The 23,808-nt window shown below is 39.3% G+C and overlaps 1 protein-coding gene across 1 annotated transcript in view; it reads left to right on the top strand.

Annotated features, from left to right (window-relative positions):
• The window catches only part of pappa2 (pappalysin 2), an 83,581-nt gene extending 62,983 nt beyond the window's left edge, over nt 1-20,598 (top strand). Inside the window, exons 25-27 of the mRNA XM_023261626.3 lie at nt 4,504-4,575; nt 15,601-15,699; nt 19,083-20,598. Coding sequence (XP_023117394.2) covers nt 4,504-4,575; nt 15,601-15,699; nt 19,083-19,211 — 300 coding nt within the window. The 3' untranslated portion in view covers nt 19,212-20,598. The remainder of the gene's footprint in view (nt 1-4,503; nt 4,576-15,600; nt 15,700-19,082) is intronic.
• Nucleotides 20,599-23,808: the final 3,210 nt, after the last annotated feature.

The raw sequence follows: 23,808 nt of genomic DNA, 5'->3' as shown, positions 1-23,808 counted from the left end.
AGCTGTGATCTCTCTTGAGTAATTTTGTCAGACCCAAGAGACTTTTTATACTGCAACTGCTTTCGTTTTTTTTCACAGGTTTAGCAGATGTACATGGAATTAATAAGTTGACTTTTACCAACAAAACCAGTGTAGTAGCCCCTTCAATTCTAACTTGCATTAGTGCCATTGTCTTAAATGGCATGTAATATCTGAAGAAACATCAAATTCTTCTAAGGACCTGATTCAGTTGCATTTTACTGGAAGATGCACCCCATTTTTCAGCTATAATTTTGGCTTTCTGGCATAACCATTGTGTTACACCTTTTTTCTATGCAGTTTCATGTTGCATGATGTGGTAAAAATTAGTTTGATTGGTTCAAATAACCACAACTGAGCGATGGCTGGGATTATATTCCTACCATTTGGAAACACTTGGCAGGTATTACAAAACAGTTGTTGTTTTGCTCACTTACTGCGGAGTCCAGGGTACTGTGAAAGCCAATCCATTGACAAACAGCGCTGAGATTTTTTACACAAAAACACCCTTCAGAATGAATAATGCATCCAAACATCTGGTGCCTGGAACAACAGCATGGAGCAGACAGAGCTACTGATCCAGACAGACACACCTTTACTGATAAACACAAATCTATGTTCATTCACAGTTAGAGACTTAACATGTGGGACAGTTGACACACACAAAAAAGGCTTCTTGCTGCCATATATGCAGCAAAGGTCACATCTCCTCACTTTGTGACTTACTAATTATTTATATCTGATCTCTTGTGTCTTCATTAACCTGAGTGTCAACATCAAGCATTCTGGATTTAAATGTAGTTTTTTGCTGATCACTGAAGTGAAATGCCACATCGTATCAACAGTGTATAAAAGTTATCATGGGCATTTAAAAAAAATAAATAAATAAAAGCTTTGGATTTAGGTAGTCATTTTATATTTCAGCATGAGATAAATTAATAGATTTTTCTGCGAGTTTGGTCAGGAAAGAAAACACACAAATAACATCTTAGTTTTCAACAGGAATTATTTCAAGCACTCCGAAGTATCTGAGTGTAGACAGAGAATCCCTAAAAATTAATCCCTCGGTCAAACTGAAGCTGAGATTTTTTTTTTGTGTGAATTTATCATATTATGTGCAAATGTGTTTCATATCAAATATTTGATTGAATCATTGGCAAGACAGTATCTTGTAGAATTTTTCCAGAAAAACGTTTTTATTCCCAGCTGCACCAGCCAATCACACAACAAAATCCACATCATGTGTATGTGAGTGCGTGTTCGTTATCATTCAAATGTTTTTGTGTTACTGGAAACCACAGGCAGATAGCGAGAGTAAAGGTTCCAGTTGACGTCAAGCCTTTTAGGAATTACACACATCTCTCACACACACGGTGTATACAAGTCACCGTGAAAAAAAAAACCTGTAGGAATGTCAGATCTTGGGTCTGAGTAACAGTGCTGTTGTTTTGCTTTAAAGGTGGGTCATGTTACTCAATATCGTATCTGAGGAATCGCTTCTACGTTAATGCTGTTGCAAACACTGCTCCACTTTCGCCTGAGTTTTGGGTGGTCAGTCCGCCAGCCAGTCAGTTAATCCGCCCTTTACAAGGTCAAATAGTTGGACTGAGGTCTGGTTACTTACGCCATATCTCTGACACTGCCTTGTGATTTCAAGGCATTGTGTTATCTCAAATACTTTAGAGTCAAGCCTCCGTCTCTGGGTCAGGCTGCACAGGAAATCACAGGGGAGGATCCACTTTCTCTGTCTATATTTGTTAGTCAATCAGCTGTCTACTAGCCACCTTGTAAATTCCCGGGGTCAAATAAATGACAGGAGACCACAGCCTCACCCAGATTTCACTACAAAATTATGAGTTTTGCATCTGCTTAAGTTATAAAACTTTTCTTTCATCGCAAAGTTTTCTTGCATAACCAAAAACACATCAAAAAGGCAATGAATTGTAATGTGCTGCACATGTCCACAAAAACAAGAGGAAGTCTACAGCTTCAAAAAGAATGAATGATGTAGTTTTATTCATTTCTAACAGGTCACGACAAGGGATAGAGGCCAACTGCTTTTGTAATTTCTCTAGCTCCATTTTTTATAATTTAAATACTAATTTGTAAGCATACACTGTAAAAAAAAAAATTAACAAGCTTGTTTGACTCAGTATAATTTTTAACCTGGCTGCATCAAAATCCTAAGTAGTGAAGCTAACAAACTAACCACACCAACTGTATACTTTAGGTTTAATCAACAGTTTGTTTAATGATAACAAGACCTTTCATGTTGTATGCAAAAATGTATACAACACAAAAATGACTAGTAAAACTAACAAACTGCTATTGACTTCATGGGTTGTGAAAACACAAAAATAACTGTTGTTTGAACTAAAGATCTTGTTGTATTAATTAGAAATAGTTATTTTGCAAACATAATAAAAAATGGGCTGAAAGAAATTTAAGGAACTCAAATGAACTTTTATCTTGAAATATTAAGTTCATTCAAAATATTAAACTGTTTAACTTGCCAACACAACTTGCAGGTGATGTTTGCCTCATTCTCCGCATGTAAGCACTGGATGGACGCCATTAACTGCAATACAATTCTCTGTCATGGTGGCCTGTTGCTAGCTAAACCCCTCCAATGCTCTTACCAACACCAACAATCAAAACTCAAAAACAGCACAACCAAAAGAGTAACCATTGAAGTACTCACTCAACAATTTGGAATTGAACAATCAAAGTCCTATGGTTGTTTGTGTTACCAACATGTAGTCTGACGGATGGACTCCTATGGTCCCTACAGTATTAAACACAACAGATGAGCAGCAGTCTTCCACCTCAATAAACAGTAAGAGGCTCCACCTGCTGGCACAACCAGGTAGTACCGCTAATGGACAGTATTTGCTGACAGTCATCAACAGCCCTGAAACTAACTCCAAAAGTCTTACAAGAAAACAACTCAAGATCATATGCATTTTTACAAGGAAACCCCACAGTTTTGGGGGTTTCCCAACACTGAGGTGTATTTGGTTAAAAAAATTTTGTTTTTCTGTTCATATAATAACTACTTCACGGATGTGTGAATTGCGCCTCATACCGCACACAGAAAAACATCCTGTGGATGTTTCTGAAAGGCTGTGACTTTACACCTCATACAGGATGTAGCAGCTGGTTACAGATTGGGCTGCAGCGCCATGTGAATGTGATTATTTCTGAGGTATGCTAAGCACAGTGGGCGGACATAGCACAGGAGAACCTAAAACTTCCTACTGTGTTTGGGCACCATCAATGGAAAGCACATACAAATCAAACACCTCCAAAGTGCAGCAGAACTACTTCAATTACAACTCTTTTAAACAATAAAGGTGTGGATAATGAAGAATGTCCTCTTACAGCCTCATCTCATAACAATCATTCGTTAGAAACACCATTTGTTTTCCTGCCATGCGCAGTCGGCATGCACCTTGCGTAACTTTGCCAATGTGCTAACCTGGAAAGCATGAATTTGGTCTTTAGCAGCTGTTCAACAACTTTTGTTGTAGAAAGCCTTGATTATACTCCCATGCGGACACACGTGGACAGCTGTGGACATGTAGTTGTTGCTATTCAACTACTTTTGTAGTCTGCAGGAGTTCACTTGAAGGTCTCCTTTCCATACATTATGTGTAGGTCATATCTACTTGTTCTGCGCATGCACACCACTGTCAACATGTGTACTACTGTCCATGTCGCATAGTTGGATAAACAAAAATTTAGGGCTGAAGATGACTAAATTCATCTCAAATGGACCCTGATTATCTTTTACATGTTCGTGGCAGCACGACAGTACAACATTGGCCTTAGAAGTTGAGATCAAAAGTTTTTTTCACATAGGAATCCAGAATTTGTAAAAAAAAACAAAAAAAAAAAAACCCCAAAAAACTATTTCATCATATCGTCCATTTCAGATTACTACGGGATATTTTAAAAAAAATTGTGAACTCAAATTTTGTAACTTAAAAAACATGTTTATTTAAAAACATGTAATTTAAATGTGTACATTATTAATTACCCCTCCAAATTATGCACGACTTAAAATTCTTACAATTCCATTTTCAAGAGGTACAGTTAAGTCACCTCAAAAACATTAATAATCTGTTGATTCATATTTCACAAAAAGGGAACAAATATATGTTCTCCCTTCTGCTAGTCAACACCCATAGTAGAGCAGTACTTTTTGAACAGACAGAAAAATGATTTGATTGATGGTTTGATATTCCAATGTTAATTCAGATACTCCATCTCCATCTATGGCTCCATCTATGGCTACATCTATGGATGTTTAAACCAATGGTTCTACCTCTGCTGCTCCTATTTTGGAGTCTCAAGCTTCCAAAAACTCCTATGAAAATGTTTTTGTGACTGAGTGTAATATTGTTTTCTATGGCAGACACAGCGGTTATCCATTTCCTGTGGCTGCATTACCTAACTGCTATCCTTATGTGCTTTGTTTCCCAGAGCATAGTTTGCACAGGGATGATGAAGTGGTACCCTGACCCACAACACATCCATTGCATCCAGTCATGTGAGGTAAGAGTCAAAACAGGAATTTCAAGGTACTATTTTATTTTTCCTTAAGCCTGTTCATCTGCCCATGAAGGCCAGGACAGGAGGAAAAGACTGATCTGTCCAGATATCAGTCTCACACAGGTCTATGAAACTGTCGACTGACTATCTATTTTAGGTATGACAGATGCATTATTTGGTGAAGGATTCCAAAGTTATTTACAGGAGACGGCGTTTTTAGTACAGTGAGAGGACAAAAGTTCAAAGAAGTAAACGACTCTTGTCAACATAACTGCATTCACCTTACGTAGCGCACGCGATTTTTATGATGCACAGTGTCGGTTTAAGAGTAATTCTTTTCTTACATAACATGTCTGATATGTGCTTTAGGGTGTTATGAAAGGGTCAGAAGGTTCTCAGTTTGACTTTTACATTGTATCAACATTGAGATAGGGAATACTTACCCCTTAAAACAATTACACCATTTCTCCTAATAACCATATTAAATTTATTGTTTCAGCCAGACATTTCCAGTAATATTAAACATGAAGCAAAACATGTTATATCCCTGTTGTCATCACTGCTCAAGATATCAGCGCCAGTGTGCAATGTGCTTCACATTTCATGATGACAAATCTCAGGCAGAAACTGATATTCTAACACTTCACAAGAATCCCTTTCAAATCTGTCCAAAGAAACTTTTTTTTTTCCAGGAATCCTGGCATTGCCAAATGGTGTTATTCCTCAAGTCTAATGGATTATCTGATAAAGGAAAATAAATTAATCACTGGATTATCGTAGATATAGATTAATTATTTAGGCTGACACAATGCTTTTAAATCTTTCAAGTTCAACAACAGTCTACCTAGTGTGTGATTTTAATGCTTTACAAAGGGAGCAGATAGTTTCCTTTATAGTTACAAGGTAATAATGTCAGTTTTGTGTTTATTTGCAAGGAAAGTATATTTTCTTTTTCTAGGCAACAATAGCTGCATACCTTCAGTAGGTTTAGGTATTAGTGCTATTCAAAATCCAATATTTTTTTCCTCATCAGATGTTGTTCAGTAAGGCACAAATAAACAAAGCAAGGAAGTACAGGAGAAAACCCAAAGACTGCAAAGAGAAGGGGTATGATTGACCGTGTTGCTCTGGATAACATCATGTTTTATGAATGACCTTACTATGTCTACAGAGATCGGTTAACAGGTGACCAGTCTGTTTCAATAAATTGTCATTAATACACAGAAATTGCAGCTACAGTGCACCAAAATTGACTGTGAGTTATGACTTTTAGCATACTGAATTAGGCCCCAGATTGCTATAACTTGCCGTTCATTCTGAGCTAGATAGTTGTATTTTGTATTCAGGCTACAGTTAAGACACAGATTGTCTATATCAATGCCAAATTTAGATTTACAGTTAATTATTATTTGACCAGTGGGTTCTTTTGACTGGCAATGACATAAACAAGTGACAAAATATGATCAAAAGAAAAATATTAAGACATTGTGTTAGAGACGTTATTGATCAATATATACCATTTCTATGTTTTTTGTACATTTATACTAAAAATGCCATGTCCAACATTATTCATACCCTTCCCATTGGTTACTGAATCATGTCAGAACCTTTATTTGCTACCACATCAATCAAACAGTTCCTGCAGTTACAAACAAGCTTTCTACATGTCTCCACTGGGATTTTTGACTGCTCCTCTTTGTGACAATCTCGAGGTCTTTGAGGTTGGAAGGCTTCCTTGCCATCACTCTGGTCTTCAGTTCCTTCTCGATGTGATTCAGATCTGGACACTGGCTGACCCGCTTTGAAATGTTGATATTGTTTTCTGTTAACCATTTCTTCACCACTGGCTACATGTTTTAGATCATTGTCTTGTTGGAAGGTCCAATGCTGTGTAAGGCCAAGTTTTTCTGCAGAACTGCCTGATGTTTTTCGCCAGAATCTTAATGCAATCGTCTTTTCTCATGATGCAATTCACTTTGATGAGGTTGCCTGGCCCACTGGTTGAAAAACTCCCCCAAAGCATTACGTTCCCATCACCATGCTTGACTGTGGGGATGGTGTTCTTGGCATCGAATGCTTTTCCATCATTCACCAAACAATTCCATTTCTGACTCATCTGATGACAGAATTGATGATCAGAAGCTTTCTTCTTTGTCCTGAGGCGAGCCTTTATTTGCCTGTCTCAGAAAAGAGTCCTTTTTGATTCGCGTCCATGGAGACAAGTCTTGTGCAGAGTCTGACTTGAGATTTAGGTACTAGAACTGCTCAGATTCATAAGGATGGTCTATGTGGTGATCCTTCACCTCAACTTTTCTTGACCTCTAGATCACTTCTGGCTCCTAATCGTGCCCTTTAAGATTTTTCGATGATCGTTCTTTGAGGAATTGTCATTAACAAGTATTGTAAGCAACATGAAGAATACCTGAACAGTTATCGCATGACATCTGCCTGTCTACTCTTGTTTAAGTAGAAAGTCAGATGAATGAGAATGTAAACATAAAGCTCTATTACTGAATTACATTTATTTAACACTTTATGAATGAATGCGTGTATTTGTCACGTTGACCACCTGGAATACCGAAAGTCTCCAAAAGTGGAATTCATCCTTACTTGTGTAGCAAGTCTCGGGCTATTAATCAGTGTGCTGGATATAATGTTTCAATCACCTGTGTCATAACGCTATTCAGACTTAAAACAAATTACATTACACCTTCCAAAGTGATTGCCATTGCAAACATCAGGCCTCACAGTCATTATTGGCCCTACCAGACTCTAATACATGTTATGTGATGTTAGGCCACACCTCAGAAAAGATTCAGACTATTATATAGACCAGTACACCCAACTGTTAAAGCTAACACTCCATTAACTGATCAGTTCTTGAAATTTCTGCATCTTCACTCAATAGGAGACCAACATGTCCACTGATGTTTACACAACCTTTATCTACTAATAATGACTCGATATCACGACCCATGAAGGTAGAGATAGGGTGTTGCCAAGGTTAATCCCTTAGCCTTGCCTTTTTTACACTCTTCAAAGTAAATTTGGGTCAGTTGATAATGGATAATCTCCAGAATAATGGATTTTAATTGAAGATGAGACAAGGCTATTTGTGAATGACATTTTGCTCATTCTATGAAAGCCAATAAGCTTGATATAACTTCACACCAACTGCTGATTCACAGAGTTCACTTTAAATAAAAGTGAACTCTGTGAATCAGAGTTCACTTTTATTTAAAAAGTGAACACACACACACGCATTTTGATTATGTTTTACGCTGTGGCCACTGACACTTGAAAACTCTCGGCTGTGGTTTGTAGCCTTTAACCGTCTCGTGAGTCGCTACAATGTGCAGCTCTTTGTCACTGAATGACCTGATGACCCTAATATCAAGCTCACTGAGCTAATTAGTTTTAGTCATGACTTGCAATGGATCATTTAGTGACTAAATAACTACTGCATGAGTTGTTCTAAATTTATAGGGTATGAGAATGCCTTCAGAAATGGTCGAAATTACCAGGACCATTTGTAATGAAAAAGAAGTTGCATTTTTTCAGAAATGTGCAACAATTTTAAAGGGTATAAATAGATTTGGACTTTGCATTTGTAGTAAAAAATGAAATTAAACTCATCAAAATAGTAAAAATGATTTTAGTCTGGTACAGATTGCCACTAAAGAGAAGACTACATTGCTTTTTCTCAAAGATCTTCTTGTTGACTTCATTCTAAACACAACCTACCTGTATTGAAAACTTGTAGGAGGAAACTTCAAGCAGCCTAAGTTGACCTCACAGTTTTTGTAGTCCTCACATGGTTTCTCCTTAAGAGAAAAGGACATTAAACCCCGTTTCCTTGAAATTCCGTTCTTTAACAACTACAATTTAAATCATGCTCTCATGGTATTCCTTGTACTGTCACCTTTAAAGCCAACTCTCAGTTACTCTGATCAGCACTTTTTAACAGACTGTGGTTCTTGTGGGATAATAAACATTATGCTGTAACATTATACCGCAACATGCTCCAGGGCCTCTAGGGGCCACTGTAGCACGACTGAACACTTGTGGGCTCATATAATATATTGTGTGCCCTGCAGTGTGTATCATAAATGGAAATTAGTTTAATCTGCAATTGAACATCTATCTCAGCTCAGTAAAATTTTAGCAGTGACAGTAAATCATCTAAAATCATAAACCCAGATAGTTCTTATTTGGCGTTCATCCGCTGGGTTCAGAAAAGGCTGGAACTACCGATGGAACACATAAACTGTTGATGTCTCACGGTATTAAAATATTCTTCCTACCTGCCAGCACTACATTTTCCCCTTCCACCTTCCCGTGAATGTTGCTAGGCAAAACAGTTGCTTATAACCTACTCCTCCATGACAACACTAAATTATACTGGACCACATGTGCTGCATATACTCTACGCCAGATCTTGTCCAGATGCCATTGCACTTTCTCTTTCTCTCTGCTTTTATTCGTGCTTAAAACCACTTTATAAGACGGTTTAAAAGTCAGCATGGACGTCTTATCATTGCCTGCATGACTGCACTGTTATCTAATTTTTACAAAATAGTTGCATCACAAACACAATACCTGCTGTGTCTTCTTAGAAGTTTCTTCAATGCATGAATAAAGTATTTGGTGGGTTAAGAAGACTAAATAATATAATAGGCATGTAACAGCAAGCCAATTAAATGCATTGACCTATGGGTCACTTCATGAAGCAGGCAGTCATCACAAAATGCTGTATAGCAACTTGAAACAAGGAGTATTTAATAGAAGTTCACTGAGCATGACGAATTGTTGTGTTTATTTGACAGTAGCTGTACACGAGGCTGTATTTAGAACAGAACTGATTCTAAACTCTATCACTCACTCAAGTTCTGGCAGACTGACTGCTATTTTGTCTGTCAACACCTGCTGTGAATGCAGTTAGAATACCTCAAGATTATAGTTCGAGAAGGATTTTTTATTTATTTAGGGGTTTTTTTTTTGCTAAAGAAACACTTCTGTTTGTAATTTATTCTGAAACAAACTGTAGATTATTGGAAGAAAAACACTGCAAAAGCAAATTAAACAAAAGCATCCCTTGGACAACATCAGCCAGTAAAAACAAAGTTGTGAGTTTAGAGGATGGAGAACTGGACAGCAGGATATTTCCAGATTTTTCTGGGGTAAATTTATAGTAAGCAGAACTGAAGTAGTTCAAATTTATTTCCACCTATTCTTAATAACTGATCATGGTGTAATTTTCAGTGGCAATAGACTAAGAAGAGTAGGCCAATGTGCTTTGCCCCAGCTGTATACTCTAGTTCTTCCAGGAAATTAGCTGTTTTTGCAGGTTATTCAGTGAATAGTATCCTTCCAGCATGTTCTGGTGTTTCCTGCGGCTTCTCCTCATCCTTCATCTTCCAGTTGTAAGTGCCTGGAACACCTCTACTCAGTACTTCTACCAGCTCTACTCTTAACTTCTCCTGTTTGCTTCATTTATGATCTTTTTGGAAATTTGCTTCATGTCTGTGGGCATTGCGGATGAATTCATGCCACAACAACAACAACAACAAAAAGTTTCCTGCCTACTTCCAAGATGTAAGGGGCTCTCTGGTTGCTGTTTATGGATTGGTGAAACTGCAGAGAGAGAAAGCCCGAGATCCCTTAGGACATGCTCTCCTTCTTGGAGCAGCTTTTTGGGGTCTTTGCAGCAGTTAATGTTAATGAGGATTCTGAATGCTTTGCAGCTCAGAACCAACAACTCATATAAGCTGCCTGCACCTCACTGAACCAGGGGCCAAAGCCCAGACCTCTGGATCTGGATGGCATTCATGGCAGACACGGAGCACAATGTGAAACATAGATTCCTGATCATTAGTGCCTGTACAATTAATTCTACGCTGATTTAGTGTCTTCTGCTATCCTGCAGGCAAATGTAACTTAATGTAGTGAAGTTCCGTTTACTTTCATTAAATTACAGTTAATCAACGTTGGTACACTTTTTTTTCCTTTTTTTTTAGATTTCATCTTTGTCAGTAACAGCTGGGGAATTTGTCCAAATGTTGGGCTTGACTTTCTTGGTTTTTCTATAGTAAAAACCCTCTTTACTCTTCTTTTGAACTTAATTTTGTTGACTCTATCTTTCTGTTTAGCAGTAAATCCTGAATTGTCTTTTTGACTGCCTGCTCCTGCAAGAGCATGTTTGGTTGATTTCTTGCTTAACCAGCGGGATCCTAATCCCAATGCAGTCCTCTAATCCGGACCGAACATATACATCATGATGAAGAACGTTTTCCATTCTGAATACATTTTCTACCGTATCCATCAATAAATTGTTAGTGATGTTAAATAAACAGCCTCAATGAAGATTAATCACAGCAATCCTACCCTCAGATGAATGTGGTTTTAATGTGGCTCATTTTCCTGTCGCTGACATTGTTGTCATGGTGACGTTAACTGCTGAGAGACAGTTGTTTGTTTTTCCTGCCGAGTTCATGCGTCAACGTTGCGCCACAGAATCTGCTATCAGCTCTTAAATCAAATGTGTCACATTTTATGTCACTGTAAGATGAATTTGTCTGAGTCAGAGATCAATATGGACTAACTATATAAGTTGTGTCCATCTTCAGTTTTGAGCAGAGATGTTTGGTGCTGGAATTTGGTATCAGGGGTCACACAGTGTCATTTTCCCCACTAGACTCAAATGTATTTTAACTATCTTAACGGTCTTGAACTTGAATGCGTGTTGATAAAATATTATTTTGTTATTGCCAAATGTTTGGCCTTCGAATGAAAATTAGATGCCCGCATTTGAGAACTATGTTTGAGAACCCTGTCCTGACATTATATAAGAACATACAGTCCTTATGACAAAGACTTTTTCCATGAAAAGATGGCTTTTACAGGTGGCCAGGTGACACATCATGTTTAAACATGGACGTACAAGCAGCTAAAGTTGTCAGTCGGCTGGCAGTGAGAGACCTTTTAAAGTGCAGGCATTGAACTTCAACCATGTGTTTATGTACATCTGAGTCATCTGTTTATTCACAGATTTTAACATCATTTTTAAAACATGTAAACAAGAAACCGGGGTTCACTTTGAAGGCTAAGGGATTAAGAGTAACACATGTAACTGAGCTAGATTGGTGAAACCTGATTGGTTGGCCATGTGCGTGGTTAAACAGACATTTTTTAGTTTTTTATTTTTTACTTGTCTGTGGATGATATAAACCCAGTACTGAACTTGAGTCTACTTCACATTAACTTATATCAAACTTAAAATATGCCAGTATTGATTCTCTGTACAGACTGACTGCATGTATGAGCTTTTAGAGTCATCTGTACTTCTATACTTTTTGTAGGCAGTGTAGACACAGTACAGTTTTGCTTTTACCTAATCCCAAAATATTTTTAAAAAAATGTGCATGTCAGTGATTCAGCAGCTATGACTCATTTCCCATAATGCCTGGCACACAATGTTTTACAATCCCCACACCAAAGCTACATACAACATCAATACACACACATATGCTTCCCCAGAACGCTGCAAACTGTCTTACCAAAAAAAGGGGGCAAACATCACATTCTCCGAAAAACTGTTTTCAAAGTGAGATCCAGACATGAGGGGTTATCAGGGCCAAGACAGGAAGAGGGGGGTGACTTGATAAAATGTCTGCTATTAAAAGAATGATACAGGTACTTGGTAGGAAGTAGAAACGGAATATATTGCTGCACAACAGGAGAGTGCTCACTAGAATTTATATCTGTGTTTTATAATGTTCTGATGAAGAGCTTGGCAGGTGCCGATGACAGCGCATGCTCCTCTTGAAATGGCCAGTGCTGAGAGGTGAAATATTTATGTTTGCAAGGTGTGGGGTTGGCTGCTGCCACTTTGAGCATCTGTCTCTTTTACACTGATTTGAAAGGAGTTGCTGCATAAAGATAATACACAAACCAGCTGACCTTTTAATTACCCATGGGGGACCAAGGTGTGCAGCCAACTCTTGCTGCTTTAGTACTCTTCATGGCTCTGTGCATTTTCTTCTGTGGGTAAGCTAAATGCTGCCTGGAGGGGAACGTAAATACTAATTAACCTCAACATGAGCCCTGGCCCTAAAATTAACCTCATGCAGGCAAAATATGGGGTCTGCTAAATTTAACAGTGTTCAGTGAGGAAAGACAAGTGTGTGAAATGAAGATAAAACCCAGCAAAAAATGTAAATCTTTACATTTCAAATGAAACTTGCCTGCAGGCTTAGCAAGTCTGTGTTGTGCATGAGTGCCTTATGAAGGTAATTCAAAGATTTACATACAAGTAGCGATTTGAGTGAAGCATCTGGTGCAATACCTGTTAGAGTATTTACTCAGAAACAGAACGATTAAATAGATTTATTTATGCCACAGCCATTTAGCTGGGAAAGGCAAGGGGATTCGTCAAGTAGGGAGTCCTTTGAAGTGAAGAGAGAACTGCAGAAATCTTCTCTGCAGCTGCTCTCTCCCCCTGCACAGGATAGGTAAAAGCCTGGGTCTTTGAAATGTCTCCATCAGCTCATTGGAGAAAGCCAAAAGTATCTTTGGCGCTCTGCACTTATTTTCATATTGTTGGCACTTCAGGGAAGCCCTCAAGGTTTAGTGGAAAACATTAAAAAGGCTTTCATCATGATGCATTTGAGAATCTATGTAACTTGAATTCCACGCATTTGCATGCCACTCCAGAGTTTCTCCAGGAGGACTCCCACGCCGGCCAAGGCATTGCGAAATCTTTGAGGAATTGTCATTAACAAGTATTGTAAGCAACATGAAGAATACCTGAACAGTTATCGCATGACATCTGCCTGTCTACTCTTGTTTAAGTAGAAAGTCAGATGAATGAGAATGTAAACATAAAGCTCTATTACTGAATTACATTTATTTAACACTTTATGAATGAATGCGTGTATTTGTCACGTTGACCACCTGGAATACCGAAAGTCTCCAAAAGTGGAATTCATCCTTACTTGTGTAGCAAGTCTCGGGCTATTAATCAGTGTGCTGGATATAATGTTTCAATCACCTGTGTCATAACGTTATTCAGACTTAAAACAAATTACATTACACCTTCCAAAGTGATTGCCATTGCAAACATCAGGCCTCACAGTCATTACTGGCCCTACCAGACTCTAATACATGTTATGTGATGTTAGGCCACACCTCAGAAAAGATTCAGACTATTATATAGACCAGTACACCCAACTGTTAAAGGTAACACTCCATTAACTGATCAGTTCTTGAAATTTCTGCATCTTCACTCAATAGGAGACCAACATGTCCACTGATGTTTACACAACCTTTATCTACTAATAATGACTCGATATCACGACCCATGAAGGTAGAGATAGGGTGTTGCCAAGGTTAATCCCTTAGCCTTGCCCTTTTTACACTCTTCAAAGTAAATTTGGGTCAGTTGATAATGGATAATCTCCAGAATAATGGATTTTAATTGAAGATGAGACAAGGCTATTTGTGAATGACATTTTGCTCATTCTATGAAAGCCAATAAGCTTGATATAACTTCACACCAACTGCTGATTCACAGAGTTCACTTTTAATGATTTGGTAAAAAATGTGTGGAAGTTTAGATTGCATAAATTCTCTCCAAAATATATGAAAATAACAGTAGTTGTAATACTGAGACAGATAAAGCAGATCTTTACCGATAGACCGTATTACCACTAGATGTCCAACAAGACTGGAACGGTAAAAAATTAATTTACATCCCAGTTCCTGTATACATTTTAGTCACTTTGTGTGGCAGTTCCCCATAAAAAACCTCAGTGAATGGAATACGAAGACCTCAAGAGTTGTGTGGAACAGCAGGAGTCCCCAGATAAAAATACAAGACTTCACGACTATCTACAGATGAGCAAAGTATTTAATCCCACAAAACTGAACTACTGATGTGCTGGTACAGTTAATACTCCTGAACCAGAAATGAATGCAGTTCAAAATACCTCTACCATCTATTCATCCACACCAAGATCCTGATCTGGATAAGTCAAGCAAATGCATCAAGGTACCTCCTATGGTACACAAATGGTCTCACCTTGAGAAACATGCAAAAACACTGAAATAGCGGGCATATGATCCCAAGTTTAAACCATGTGGTCAAGATATTGAGCTAAAAAGAGCAACAGTAAAGGTTTAGAGTCTTTTATTCACTACCAATGTCAAGCAGAAATGGACCTGAGGATGATTGGGATTGGGATGATATTTGGAAAGGCTAAGACTACCAAATCAAGAGCCTTGTGAGAGTTCTGCTGGAAGAACGATACTGAACTTGAAACATCCTGGTTTTCAGAGACAGGATGAATGTAGGAGACAGTGGTAAATCAACGACAAACCATTTTCATATACAACATTTGGTCTCGCCCTTTAATTCTCCCATTCTAGAAAGAGATTGTGAAAGAAATAAGGAACATGTTTAAAACAGAAGCTGTTTTCTCTTTTGTCACATTATACCTGAACTACAAACGGGCAACATACTACATGAAGTCCTGGTATCCTATGTGCCTATGGGATGTAACCTACTGTATGGACAGAAAAACTCTGTTCTGTACCATTATGTGGTAACCACAGGTAAAATGGGAAGCTATGCTGATCTTCTGATTGCTTTTCTTTATGTTCTCCATCAATGATCAGTGTTACAGCCACCAGCTTGTACAATGGGCAGAAGTTGATCCCTCTCATTGGCCACCCTGTTTCGTAAGCTTTGTTAGAGACCTAACAACAGATTTTTGGTAAGACTGAATATACAATTTGACTTGGATTATTCCACATGAGTGTTTATTTTGATTTGTTTTACTGACATGTTGTTCCAAACAACTTAATTGCGTGACAATACGGGTCCCATACTGAAAATCTGTTTTCTGGGAAGATGTTGAGTCATTTTTTTTCTGCCCTTCCCGGCCTTTCATGCTGTGTGAGCTAACATTATCATTTGGGGGAAGGATTACTTTCCTGAACCGTAAACCTGTGTCTTGTTTTGTAAACTAGCCTTTTGGAGCGGACGGCTGGTGCGACACCATCAACAACAGGGCCTACTGCCAGTATGACGGAGGAGACTGCTGCCCGTCCACACTCTCCACCAGAAAGGTACACAAACAGACAGTTCCAACGCTATACTTCCCGTCTGCCCTATTTACACTCAAAAAGAAAGACTGATTTCCATTGCTTTTATACCATCCGGTTGGTTTTGTTCTTGTTTTTTTTTCTTTTTTAAACAATAAAACTAGATTCTCAGTTCAAATAAAACCAACTTACAATTTCAGTCCACTTCATTGAAAAAGTGGCAAAGTGTTATTTGGCTGACATCTCGCAATCAAGCTTTGAGCTCAGACGCTGAACCTGGATTCAAAGCCAGATTCTTCCGGTTTACAGTAGTAGAAATCTGTCTCTTTTGGCATGAGCGCTGTGCCACTAAGCAGGAGACTTCTGCTAAGCAAACAAACACTGATCCCTACTACTTTCCCCTCTCTCCTGTTAACGGCTGCACCTATTTAGTCTCCCTCATCTGTACTTGAAACAACAGAGGAGACTTGTGCCCTCTAACTTTTCCACTCAGATTGTAAATAAGCAGGTTTTCATCACCCGATGCTGCCGTGCACTTTCTCACCTTCATATTTTGCTGTTGCTCCACTGCAGTTTGGGACATCAGAGCCCGACATAATACAGCAGATGTGCATTAAAATCCCACTGTATTACTTTGGTGGTGTCCCTATATGGAATCTTAATTGAAAGCATTGAAAAACATTTTTGTTTTTCAGCTTTACACTCAAGCCGAATCAACTGGAGGAACATGTTGGATGTCTTTGTGTTTATCCATCTTAACCTGCTCTCCACGGTGACAGCTTGTTCATGCTCGCTACAAGATGCAAACGTATCGCATTACACTAATTGCTCTAAATGATTGCTGTATATATTGGGTGGCTAAGACAAATGGTATGAATAATAATGAGCAAACCCGGGTCAGCCAGTGGTGGAAACCCGGCCACTCATCCCCTCAACTGCTTCTATATAAACACATCTTTTTTCCTATTTTTCTGTGCTTTCATGCGAACTTCTCTCCCATGTAGACATTTGGGAAGTCGCCTCCTGCCCCCCCTTTCATCCCTCCCTTCTTTGCAATATACCCTATTTGGCTACTGTACAGCCACATATTCATGACACTCATTCAGGGGGCCCTGCCTATTAATTCCAATGGCCTACAGTTGGCTGAGCCTCCGCTGTCTCCTTCATGTCCGCAGCACGCCATGACTCACTGGCAGCTCCTTCCTAAATAGAGAAGGAGTTCAGCGAGTCTGTAGCTGCCGTCATAATAAATGAGCTGCCAGACTGCCACTAACTGCTCTTTTACGGGGGAAGGGGGAAGGTGAAGGGTATAAGTGTGGGAGCAGCGAGGTGTCTGATGGCCTGCGGTTCGCTCGGCCACTGTAAAACAGCAGCCACGGCGAGCGGGGGTCGTTCGGAGGAAGTGAACTAAACCGCCGTGAGAGTCAGCATCCTGACTGCCACCGTGGCTCCAGCAGGGCCATGGAGGGGGTATAATGAATGATTAGTGGGTTTGTTTACAGAACTCTCTGTTTCTGCACGGCTCGACTTGTGCAGGTGTAGGAAATTACAGGTTTTTAACACGGCGTGACCCACATCACATATTTTCTCTGCTGCCACACAAGAAAAAGCCGTAATGTCTCATGCCAGTTTGCCTCAGTTCCAGTATTTATTAATCGTAAACACACACAGATGATGATGAGGTGAGCCGAAGTTTTACCTTCTTCTGCGCCTAACATGGCCATGACTTCACAGATCCAGCAGGATAACTCACCCGCATCTGAACTACATCAAATATTTGAATCCATATTCATATCTATTAGTGTCTGGATCGGTCTGATGGGGCCAGCTGCCTCCTTTTTATGGAGCTCAGGCAGTATTGGTTTTATTTACAGGGGTAGCTGCAGCGATGACAAGGTGGGAGGGATACACGAAAGATGATTCAGGTGGGATTCAATCATTGGCCAACAGGGAAAAGCTCCAGAAGAAGAGTTCTGTGCTGATGCACCATCTATGGAAACACACAATCTCCCTTTGATTTTTTAACTGGAGTCTGTGTTGTAGTCTGACAATGGGGCCAAAGTGTAAAAGCAGCAAAGACACAACAGAGGGGAAGACAAAGAAGCCAGACTTCTTGTGATTGAATTCATCATGTTGAAACTTGTTCGTCACTTGAATTCTGAATTGTTGCAGTAAACATTGGGAGCCAACTCTCAAACAGTCAGAAACAGCCAGAGGACCTGGCTTTTGTTCCTGTGGATGAAGCAAAAAAACAAGCCTGTTCTCTCCTTCCAACGGTTGTTAGAAGGCATCAGATGTGGAGTATTCCTCGGGCTGCTCTGCCTGCATCAATGAATCAAGATGAAGCTGTTAGGGAAGCATTTAATGGCCGCGCCAATTCATCTTAAATGGGACTGCTGGCATTTTCAGAAGGAGCTGGGCCTTCAGCAGCTCATTGGGAACCCTCAGTGAAACCATTACCCTGCCATCAGCACCGTCTCCCTCCAAAAGCGGGTGCAATCAGCAGTGAAGGCCGACGAGCTGCTACCTCCCACTCTCCTTCTCGCCTTGCTTGCCGTCATCCTTATTTTCTTTCTCTGCCTCCCACTCCGCTTTCTCCCTCTCCCCTTTTTCTTTCTCTCAATCTTCCTCTCACTCCTTCTCTCCAGAAGCGAATGTTTACATTTCTTGCAACAGACTGCTTCGCGGGGCACCAGAGTTTATTTTGCAACCTGTGGTGATGGCTCGCTTCCTAGACAAGAGCTGGCAGCCTCTTGTTGTTGATTCCTAACATGTGTTCATCCGTTCACCTCCACGGCGGTGCGTTCCTCCCTCCCTTTTCCCCCCCTGAAGACCCTGAAGGTTTTTCTCGCCATTCAAAGGCCACGTTGAACCATTTGACATGCGCTTTATTGGCCTCCTGGGGGGGCCGTTTGAGAGATTGTGAGGAAATGCGGGGAGTATTTAGCTTTCAGCACAAACACAATGCCGCTAGGTCAGTTCAAGCAAATTTATTTTTTATTGTCTGTTTTTGCCATTCAAAGTCGTGCTCTCTGCTATAGTTGAAATGTAACAGCCCTGTTGGGAAGCCTTCTTACCGACTCGGCTTTTCGCTGAAAGTCTCCATGTAATGTCTCCTTTTTATCCCACTGCTTTTCATAATTCTGTTCAATGCTTTGGTTCCACTGACTTGCAATGGAAAAGGCTTAAGATTTAATCTAATTTCATGAACAACCGGTCTCAAACAAGAAAACCAAACTAATGGAATGTGTGTTTTCTTGGTTTAGTCATCCATCAAAAATGACATCCGCACCACACAGGCCTGAAAAGTCACATCTTGCTCTTTTCTTTGAATCCAGCCACAGATTGAAAGATCTATAGTGGGTCTGGGTAGCCAAGCACTGAATGTTGTGTTTATTTACTGACAGGTCATTCAGTTTGGGGCAGACTGCAATCAGGATGAGTGCACTTGCCGTGATCCGGACGCCGAGGAGAACAAGAGCAAAGCCAAACACTCAGGAGGAGGAGGAGGAGGTGCTGGAGGAGGAATGCAGTAAGATGGAGGGATGAAAGAAACTGAACCACAGAATATACACCACAACAAACAAACTAAAAATATCAGATTTTCAACATTTTGTAATGCAAAGAATGCGATTGAAGTCAGACTTCATAAAATAAAAGCCACTTTTATTTCATCATAAGAGATTTCACTGTTAAATTGCATCAAATATGAGTCATATCAGTTTAAAACTTTAATCCTTGCCTCGAATCCAGCCAAATAGGATCCACACATGGATATAATGTTTTGTTTCCTTGTTAAGAAGTTAAAGGTTATCTTCACTGTTGGACCGAAAATTATATTTAGAAAATTGGAGCCCAACTGCGAAACAGTTGAGGTGTAGTTCAAGTGGGGTTAAACCGTTTATCCTCTTGTCTGGAAATCAAGGCATCGTAATTGGATCAAATCACGATTGTAAATGGACTCTAGTACTTTTCTGGACTTGATTAGTCTCGGGACAGAGAAACCAAAAGAACTGGCTGTGCCTGAAAACTGTCCAGTGCATGAGAAATCCTCACGCGAAGAGCTACTGAGGAAAAATATTAGCACTACCATATTTAGATAATAGCGAGGCACACAATGGCTAATGTTTCTCTGTCTCATAATGGATGTTAAATACGTTTTTTAAAGTCACTTGACTGTTCAAAACCAAATAATTACTAGTCAACCTCAGTCAAGGTCAGGTGAACAAAGGCAAAGACACATGACCTCAAAAGAAATAAAACTAACTAATCTCCTCTATTGTTATGGCAGACCAAACAAATCCTCCCAAAGATTGACATAAATTAAAATCTTCATCCTTCTACAAGCAGTTGTGTCTGACATGTAGCTGTTAGAAATGTAAGAGGATACATATCTGTAAAGACTAACATGTATAGATAATATGTTTGGATCACCTAACATATCTACTAGATCACTTATTAGTCACACAGGTCAATATCACAAACCAAGTAGTACCAACATGTATTTGTACCATACAGCATATGCAAAGGGTTTCCCAAAAAAGCAGCACAGAAAACACGAAAGTATTATAAATAATTACACCTAAATCTAAATGGAAGGTCAAATATTGAATGTACAGTGTGAGTACTGGATCAGAATGGGTGTCATAAATTATATCTAAAACAATTCCACTGAAACAAATCTGCACATAAAGCTTGGGGGGAAGAATGGTAACACTTTTGGGAAACCCTGGCATATATTTCACTTTACACAGACTCCTGCTTGCATGCGTGTACGTGAGCAAGGTTCTGGAGTTCATTAACCAGAAATGATGAAGTACCCCATCACAATATTGTATCTATAAAAGTATAATCATGTTCTTTGTGATATTTTACAGTACTTTATACTCTATGAAATAAATAGCAACTTTATATCGACCCTAATATTGTGCCTGTTGATTTGATTTATGTTCATTCACAGCAGACGTGTCTTTTGTGGGTTTCTTTGCGTGTAAATTGTATCTGAAATAAATCAGTACAGGCACACACACACAAACACGCACACAAATGCAAATGCGGATGTTGTTTTTATCAGCTCAGAGCACATTACATTGACTCATATTTATTTTCTGGAGACTTATTCGAATGTTTGCCTAAATCTACACTTAAACTAAACTTAAACTAAGTCTTCTCCTTACAAGGAAATGATTTATGTTTCCTTTTTTTTCCCCCAAAAGGAAGTTGAGTTCCTACAGTGTTACAGTTCCTACTCTACACACAGATTTATGTCTCCACAATGACACACATGCAAGCATTTGTTGTATTTCCTGGTTTCATGACGGACTCATTTGCTAAATAAGAAAGTAAAATCACTGTCTGTCATAGTGTCAAATAGATATTTGTATGTCATAACATACAGGGATCAACCTTTCACAGCTTTATATATGAAATGTCAGAATAAGTGGAGACAGGAAGATATGTTCCTTCAAATCCCATCACACAAGGTCTGTCCTCTGAAGCAGGAATTCAAGTTAGTGAGATAACTTAGGCTTTAACTCTAGGCTTTCAGAGTCCTGATGGTGGTTTTATCACGGTACATGACCATGGAAACTTATGCTGCACACCTGACCTGCTCTGGAGAAAATTGTGAGGGAAATGACAGATCAAGACATGTGAAAACACCACCTACAGACCATTCGATACTCTTGGAAGATCTTTCCTGGAAGATTACCCATGGAGCTCTGACAGCTCGGAGGTGTCTGAATGAGGCAGCATTTACAGAGCTGCAAGCAATTTCAAAGGCATTTTATTGTCTTACAGCTTTCTGCATTGTGGTATAATCAAAAAACAGACGATGAAAGGGCTAAAGCCTTGTACATGTTGACCATGTGTGATTTGGAGTAAGACTGTACTAATATACTAATACTATACTATTATATAAAAGCAAATTCATTCAGTAAAATTCACAATTGTAATTATTGCTCGATATATGCACACATTCACACACTGTAGAGTAAAGTGGGTACAGCCAATAGATACTGCAATGGATGAATACTGGTTTAAGATTATAGCTTGTTCTGTTAGTGAGAAATGTGCGGCTCAAGACCTGTCCACATTCGTGAATGGTCATTTGGTGCCAACACAACCCAGTTATGTGAACGCAATCATACTCTAGCTACTTTCAGATACCCTCTGAATCTGTTCTTGAGCATTTTTGAGTTGAAAACATGTTCAGAAAACAACTGTGGTCACAAGTGCAAAGAAAAGTTTCATTTTTTTCATTGACAGAAGACGTTGAATGAACATTCATATTTAGACACACACTACCGTTCAAAAGTTTGGGGTCACCCAGACAATTTCATGTTTTCCATGAAAACTCACACTTTTATTCATGTGCTAACATAACTGCACAAGGGTTTTCTAATCATCAGTTAGCCTTTCAACACCATTAGCTAACACAATGTAGCATTAGAACACAGGAGTGATGATTGCTGGAAATGTTCCTCTGTACCCCTATGGAGATATTCCATTAAAAATCAGCTGTTTCCAGCTAGAATAGTCATTTACCACATTAACAATGTCTAGACTGTATTTCTGATTAATTTACTGTGATATTATTTGAAAAAAGCGGCTTTTCTTTCAAAAATAAGGACATTGTTAAGTGACTCCGAACTTTTGAAGGGTAGTGTATATCGCCATGATTTACAATGGCCTCTGCTAGTCTGAAAATAGTAGCATATTGTGATTTTGGAAGCTACCTAACAAACATGTTCTGTGAGCAATAGGGAGCAATCCGAAAAACAATGATCCCCACACTGCTTTATTGATACCCCTTGAGTTTCTGACCTAACAAACCAGCTGTTGCAAAGAAGAAAGACACTACAAACTTACATTGCTCATGCTGGAAGTGCAGCATGTGTTTACTACCTTGAAAACAGACGAAGCTGTAACTCCAAAGGACTTAATGTGCCGTCTTGGACTTGGACAAACTATCATAACAAACGAATGGTGGATCTGACATTGTATTAAAACATACTGTGCTTTATCGCCTGTTTTCCTCTAAATGGGACTATAAATTATAACATTAACATCATGCTCTGTTGGGATAGATGTAAAACTAGTAACTGGAACCATAAATTCAATAGAAGAATGTTGACTGAGGGAGCAGTAGGGTCTTGGACATCTTATATGAAATATTAAACATGTAAAAATTCTATCTTTGTACAGACCGCATTTTGCCTAACAGTGCAACATGACTTTAGCACTAATCAGTTCCGTCTGTCAACCTACAACTGAACAAAGTCTCACAATGATCAGAGAAATTTGTGTTCTGTGACACAAAGTTGATTGAAAAGATGACGAGTATCGCCCAGTTTTCAACTAGAAATCGACACTGAAATCCTATTAGGTGTTCACTGGTTTCCCATTATAAGCTGATAGCTACTGTCATGTCACCACTTAGTGTGACTGTGGTTGTTGGGCTAGGTGATGCCAGATAATGAAAAGATATCCAGGATATGTTGAACTTGCTTCACACTTATCCACTGTTCCCTCTAAGCTGCACGCGTGCGCAATTGCGCACTGCTGACACGGTCTCCGCGCACAGAAAATCTGCACTGCACAAAAAATCCAAACTAAATTATAAATAAAATAAACACGTAACAATTCATTCTGTGCTATTTTTCAATGTGAGTCAGTGAGTGACCGGTGACTGGCTGCTGCAGCCAATGATGCGATTCACATACGTATTTACCATAGACTGTATATAATGGTATTTACGCAGCTAATCAACGTCAGGCGTCCTTATGTGCAGCTACCGTTGTTCTCATAGATATGAATGAGTAGATAGGACACGCCCCTTTGAGCTGCGTGCTACAGCGAGGCTAAGCTAGTGGGGGCAAAGTTTCAGTGCATTCTGTTGATGTAGACAGCGTGAAAACGGAAACAACAAGTATGCCGGCTCACTGTGCTGCATACAGTTACACACTACGTCGTACGATTGAGACAAGGAAACTTGGAATGACTTTTCATAGGTAAGAATAGTTTTTGGCTCTTTTTTCATTATGAAATCTTGTTGAGAGCTTCCAGTCTATGAGAGCTAACTAGTTAGCCACTAGCAAAACGCTAAGGCGAGCTAGCAGCTTGACAACCAAA

This window comes from Amphiprion ocellaris, chromosome 10 (genome assembly GCF_022539595.1).
Source record: "Amphiprion ocellaris isolate individual 3 ecotype Okinawa chromosome 10, ASM2253959v1, whole genome shotgun sequence".
Taxonomy (NCBI): Eukaryota; Metazoa; Chordata; class Actinopteri; family Pomacentridae; genus Amphiprion; species Amphiprion ocellaris.
This window is presented reverse-complemented; position numbering and strand designations above follow the sequence as displayed.